Source organism: Bombus affinis, chromosome 11, assembly GCF_024516045.1.
Source record: "Bombus affinis isolate iyBomAffi1 chromosome 11, iyBomAffi1.2, whole genome shotgun sequence".
NCBI lineage: Eukaryota > Metazoa > Arthropoda > Insecta > Hymenoptera > Apidae > Bombus > Bombus affinis.
This window is the reverse complement of record NC_066354.1, coordinates 8014676-8021141: the sequence shown is the minus strand read 5'-3', so window position 1 is coordinate 8021141 and position 6466 is coordinate 8014676. Positions and strand designations below refer to the sequence as shown.

The 6466-nt window shown below is 26.8% G+C and overlaps 1 protein-coding gene across 1 annotated transcript; it reads left to right on the top strand.

The window, feature by feature from the left end:
- Positions 1-168: 168 nt before the first annotated feature.
- LOC126921892 (unconventional myosin ID) lies at positions 169-6370 on the top strand. The gene is made up of 15 exons (XM_050733894.1): positions 169-390; positions 1423-1529; positions 1639-1834; positions 1948-2167; positions 2255-2467; positions 2543-2746; positions 2838-3036; positions 3133-3302; positions 3393-3653; positions 3722-3966; positions 4083-4245; positions 4323-4655; positions 4722-4912; positions 4984-5232; positions 5316-6370. The coding sequence occupies exons 1-15, from the start codon at positions 302-304 to the stop codon at positions 5521-5523; spliced, it is 3048 nt and encodes a 1015-aa protein (XP_050589851.1). The 5' UTR covers positions 169-301; the 3' UTR covers positions 5524-6370.
- The last annotated feature ends 96 nt before the right edge of the window (positions 6371-6466 follow it).

Here is a 6466-nt window from a genome sequence, read left to right as displayed (position 1 = left end):
TTTATAATTTATTTATTATTTGCAATAATAATATCTTAAATATATAGTTGTAAAATAATATGTTTGATATGTTGTATTGAAAACCGAAGTAAATGATAATGCACATCGCAGCAACGCTCCTGCAGTTATATGATTATGGAGGGGTGAAAGGTAGGTTAGAGGTTTCAGTTAACCGCAGTCGTCATTCGCTTAGCGGCGAAGACGGTGTGTTCGAAGGAGCTGGACTCCACAAGGAACAAGTTATTTGTATTTAGACGTATATGGAACCGTAAATCACGCATATATATTTATTATTAAAAAAATGGCAACGCAAGAGGAAATTGGTATTGGAGATTTGGTCCTTTTGGATGAAATCACATTGGAAAAAATTGTGGAAAATTTACGAGTTAGGTAAGATCATGTTTTGACTAGTGATGAATAAGGCGGTAAATCAGGAAATTGGCGGGAAATGGAGGAATACAAGTTACTTTTCCTTTAAAAAACGTGACAGGTGTCCTGTTTATGTTTCGATAGTGTTAGTATTTCGTAGATAATCCACCAAGAGGGCGTGGCTAACCGTATAGCAGGTGGTTGCAATTCGGTTTCGTTATTTGGATTTGAACTTGACCTATATATAATACCCATGATATAATAGAATACATGAAAATTTTATATCGAGAACACCCTCAAATAATAATATGCTCCTGAACATGGATTTTATTTCCATAACTATGAATTTATGCATTTCTTTCCGTTTTTATATTTATATAAAATCGTTAATTATAATACGTATTTTAATGTGTTTACATTTTTATATATAAAGCTATTAGTATATGTTTAAAATATTTAGTTTTATAATAAGTAATATTTAAGTCTTATCTTGTTCCGTATTCTATGAGTCATCGTCTTCGGTTCTTTGGTATCTTAAACTTTACATGATACTTAACTAACTGTTCTTGATAATAAAAATGTTTACAATTTCTTTTATTCTATGTATGGAACACATATTTAATAACATTTCATTTAAAAATGAGATACTTATTCTGTTTATAAATAAATACATATATTTTTTAAAGTAAAAATCATTTGAAAAAATGTATAGTTTCAAGCGCGCGATTGATAACGAAGATAGATAACGCAACTTAGTATAATGAATTGTATACGTTTGTATTGTAAATTGTTTTATACGTAATATACATATAACGTTTCCTACGTAGAATACGTAGTAAACGTATTTAATTTTTAACCTTAATATATGATTATATTATAACACTTAATAAACAAACTAAAACATTAGTTGGATATAATGATAAAAAAATAATTGATAAAACGATAAAATTTATCTTTCAAAAATAAAAACAAGTTTATATATTAGCACATATACATATCAAAGTTCTGTTGAATTATATTTATTTATTATACTTATATTTAATTTTATTTTAGATACAATGGTGGAAAAATTTATACGTACATTGGAGAAGTATGTATCAGCATAAATCCATACAGAAGTGTAAATATATATGACAATGATTATATTAATAAATATAAAGGTAAAGGATCATATTTCACATAGTAACGTCATAAAGACATGTTGACTAAAAAAAATAATTAAAAATTATCAGATAATATATAAGAACAATTTTAAAAATTATATTTTAGATAGAGAATTATTTGAAAATCCACCACATATTTTTGCAATTGCTGATGCAGTGCACAGAGAAATGAAGCAACAACGTCGTGATACTTGTATTGTAATTAGTGGGGAATCTGGTTCTGGTAAAACAGAAGCAAGTAAAATTATTATGAAATATATTGCTGCAGTTACCAATTTAAGTGGTCAACAAGAAATAGAAAGGTGTATAGATCATTCAAGAATAGTATCTTATTGTCAAATCTTCTGAAGTCATTTCATTTGTCTTTAGAATTTTGTATCTATAGCATCTAATATTATATTTTCTCGTCTATCAGAGTAAAAAATATTCTTATACAATCTAATTCAATACTGGAAGCTTTTGGAAATGCAAAAACAAATAGAAATGATAATTCCTCTCGATTTGGAAAATACATGGATATAGATTTTAATTTCAAAGGTGATCCAATTGGTGGTCATGTTACTAATTATTTATTGGAAAAGTCAAGAGTTGTATATCAGCAAAATGGTGAACGGAATTTTCATTGTTTCTATCAGGTATTAACAATAATTTCATTGTATATTATTTTTCTTCACTGCACATAAAGTATTGTATTTGCAAAACAGTTTACTTAAAATTTGCAGTTATTAAATGGTTCCAGTGAAACAGAGTTAAATAAATTACGCCTAGTACGAGATCCAGCTGCTTATTTCTATGTTTGTGCTGGAAATTGTAATAAAACCAATGCAACTGATAAAAGTGACTATAAAACAGTTACTTCAGCTATGTGTACTCTTGGATTCACTCAAAATGAAGTGCAGACAATCTGGAATATCATTGCTGGCATATTACATTTGGTTTGTTGTAACTAAAATAATGAAGAAAATTAGAAAGTTACTATTTCATTTCTAATATGAAATTTGTTTTTTCAGGGCAACATTACTTTTAAACTTATTGACGACAAACTTTTCATTGAAAATAAAACTGCTTTAAACGATACAGCAAATTTATTTTCTATTAGTGTACAGGAATTAAGTACAGCTCTTACACAAAGAGTTATTGCAGCAGGTGGAGAAGTTATGCAAAAAACTCATACTTCAACAGAGGCAGAATATGGTAGAGATGCCTTTGCTAAGGTAATATTTGCTTTTATGTTTCCCATGTTTAAAAAATAAGTAAATAGTACTTAAATTTTTATTAAATAATAAAAACTAAATTATATTTTAGGCTGTATATGAAAGGTTATTTACTGAAATTGTATCTCGTGTTAATAGTGCAATTAATGTAAATGATACAGAAGCTTATAAAAGATATAGAACAGTAATTGGAGTACTTGACATATATGGTTTTGAAATTTTTGATATAAATAGTTTTGAACAATTCTGTATTAATTACTGTAATGAAAAGTTGCAACAATTGTTCATTGGTAAGAAAATTTTACATAAACTTATTATATTGAAAAAATTGAATAGACATTTAATATTATTAGATGTATTATTATTAATTACATTTAATATTTTAGAATTGGTATTAAAACAAGAACAAGAAGAATATAAAAGGGAAGGTATTGCATGGCAAAATATTGATTATTTCAATAATCAAATAATTTGTGATTTAGTAGAGCAACCTCATAAAGGAATGATAGCAATTATGGATGAAGCTTGCCTTAATGTCGGCAAAGTTACAGATGAAGTCAGTTTTCTTAATTTATTATATTGATATTCATTATTTATTATATACTATGCTTGCAAAGGTTATGATTATTCTGTATAATATTTCTAGATGCTTCTAGAAGCTATGGATCAAAAATTACTTGATCATAAACATTATGCTTCTCGACAATTGAAGCCAATGGATAAAGAACTTCAACATAAAATTCAATTTAAGATTAAGCACTATGCTGGAGATGTAATATATAATATTAATGGCTTTTTAGATAAAAATAAAGATACGTTATTTCAGGATTTTAAACGTTTACTTTATAAAAGCAGTAATCCAATAGTTAGCAAAATGTGGCCTGAAGGTGCACAAAACATTCTAAAAGTATGTAAATACATTTACTACATAATTGCGTATTACATTATTTTTATTGTTATACTATTTCATTTTAGACAACAAAAAGGCCTTTAACAGCTGGAACTCTTTTTCGTAATTCCATGATAGCTCTGGTTAAGAACCTAACAAGCAAAGAACCATTCTATGTGAGGTGTATAAAACCTAATGAAGTTAAATCACCAGTTGTATTTGATGAAGAAAGAGTAAATCATCAAGCACGATATTTAGGTCTTCTCGAAAATGTATTAGTTAGAAGAGCAGGTTTTGTGTATCGTCAACGATATGACACATTTTTAAAACGGTATCTGTCTATATATATATATATATATATATATATATATATATGCAGAAAAGTAATGTGATTATTACATAACGAAATTTTTTAAATTATATTACCAATGAAATTATCTTTATCAGGTATAAGATGATATCTCAATACACTTGGCCAAATTTTAGAGGTGGTAGTGACAAAGATGGTGTACGTACTTTAATGGATGAAAAAGGTTTTAGTAATGATGTAAAATATGGACATACTAAAATATTTATTCGTTCACCACAAACACTTTTTGCATTAGAAAAGGTCAGCGTTATTTAATTTTGTCTATTTAAAATTACGCAAATATTGAAACAAATCCTTTAAAACATATTTATTTTTAGGCACGTAGCGATTTGATCCCGGGTATTTTAATATTATTACAAAAGCAGTGGAGAGGATATTTATGCCGTCAAAAGTATAAAAAGATGAAAGCTGCCCTTATTATAATGAAACATTATCAAAAGTATAAAATGTACACCTATATCAAAGAATTAGAAAAAATGTTTCAAAATGCAAAAACAATGCGGGATTACGGCAAACATTTAACTTGGCCCTGTGAAAATTTTGCTGTGAGACACATAATATTTGCTTTAAAAATGATGTATGAAAGATGGTGGGCATGGATGATTCTCAGACTTATCCCTAGAGACGACTGGCCTCAACTACGATTGAAGGTATATATATCGTCACTCAAGATAACTAATTCTTAATTCCAATTTTTGACATTAACACAATCTTAGATGGCTGCGGGCGTAGTTTTGCGTTCAAAGCGACTTCATTGGGGACAAGATAGACGTTGGGAGGGGAATTATCTTTCCAAACCAGATGAAAATCCTCAAAGTGATATTTTTAATTCTTCAATAAATAATCTTCGCAATACCGATCATTTTAAAGCAGTTTTATTTAGTGCATTTATTAGAAAAACCAACAGGTTTGTATTGAGTGTTGTTACATTACATGCTGAATTTTATCAATTCTGTTATAAGTAAATTATAATTATAGATTTAATAAACCAAAGGATCGTGTACTAGTAGTTACTGAACATGCAATATACAAGCTTGAAAGTTCTAAATTTAAAAATATGAAAAAAGGCATGCCAATAACGGAAATAACAGGTTTAAGTGTATCACCTGGAAAAGATCAGCTTATAACAATTCATTCAAATCGAGGAAATGATTTTATTATGTCAATCATTGCTAAAGATGATAGAGTTGGAGAACTTGTTGGTATTTTAAGTAATAAATATAATCAGTGAGTACATATTTATTGTTTAAAATTTTATATGCAAAGCTTTGCTGTTTAAATATATATTAAAATATTATATTTTATGCTAGATTACGTTCTGCTGATCTACAAATTACAGTGGATGTAAAATTTAAATGTATGCTAGGAAATAAGAGTAAAGTATTACGAGTAGAAGTACATCCTGAAGTTCATGAACCAACGTTCAAAAAAGATGGTGAAAATATCATATACGTCATTCCGCCGTCAATCGGTATAATTGATGGAAGTGCTAATACAAGGTTCAGAACCGCTAACTAAAATAATCCTTTCAACTGCCTTTCTAATATTTTATCATAAATATTAAGGTTAAATTATTATATATACTAATAATGTTACTACAAAAATATTTTTTGAAAATATCTTTTTATATATTCATACATCTATTAATGTACAAATAATATTAGGAATATTAATAGGGTCGTAAGTTAAAAACAAGTGACAATACAATAATTTAGTAATATAAAGCATTTTTAGTGCAAATACGCGAGTATTTTACGAGTATTTTACTGTATCAAATAAGTAATGGAAAGACTTTATTATATTGTTTAACAAAACTTCTTTATGTAAATATATACAAAATTAAATCCATTAAAAGTAATGCATTTCAAATTGTAAGAATTAAATGCATTACTTATGTGAATAGGTTGTAAATTTCTAAATTGGAATGATACATAGGTCTTAAGAGAATTAACACAGTATTGCTTTAAAAAGTATCATTCTTTGGTACAGTAGTCTTAATACATATTTACCAATGTGGCATTTTACTTAAAATATTTTTGAAAATATATTTTTACACCATCGTTGAATATTTATATATTATGTGAAAATTTAATAAGATTTATAAAAAACACAATTTATATGTATGTTAAAACTGATATATAGATTAATCAAAATTTTAACACTATTAAGCATAAATAATAGATAGCATAATAAAAAGATAAATATCAATGAAAAATTTGTCACATAATTATTGTATTGAAAATTTTCTAATTATATTAATGTTATGTTTTAATAATGCTGTACGAGTTGAGATAAAAGATGTAATATGATATAGCACATCATAAAATGGTGCCATTGTTAAAAAATAAATTTACATTTTTACATATTTTTTTTTTATGTATAAAATTATATGAGTAACCATAAGCAGAAACAATAAATCATTTACGTACGACAAAAAATGTTTCTAAATTGAAATGTTTTC

Bases quoted from the DNA above. Each gene is read 5' to 3' on its own strand.
- LOC126921892 (XM_050733894.1), top strand. From the start codon at position 302: ATGGCAACGCAAGAGGAAATTGGTATTGGAGATTTGGTCCTTTTGGAT. The intron at 1,530-1,638 runs GTAAAGGATCAT...ATTATATTTTAG, and splicing joins TTATATTAATAAATATAAAG to ATAGAGAATTATTTGAAAAT. The intron at 3,037-3,132 runs GTAAGAAAATTT...TTAATATTTTAG, and splicing joins GTTGCAACAATTGTTCATTG to AATTGGTATTAAAACAAGAA.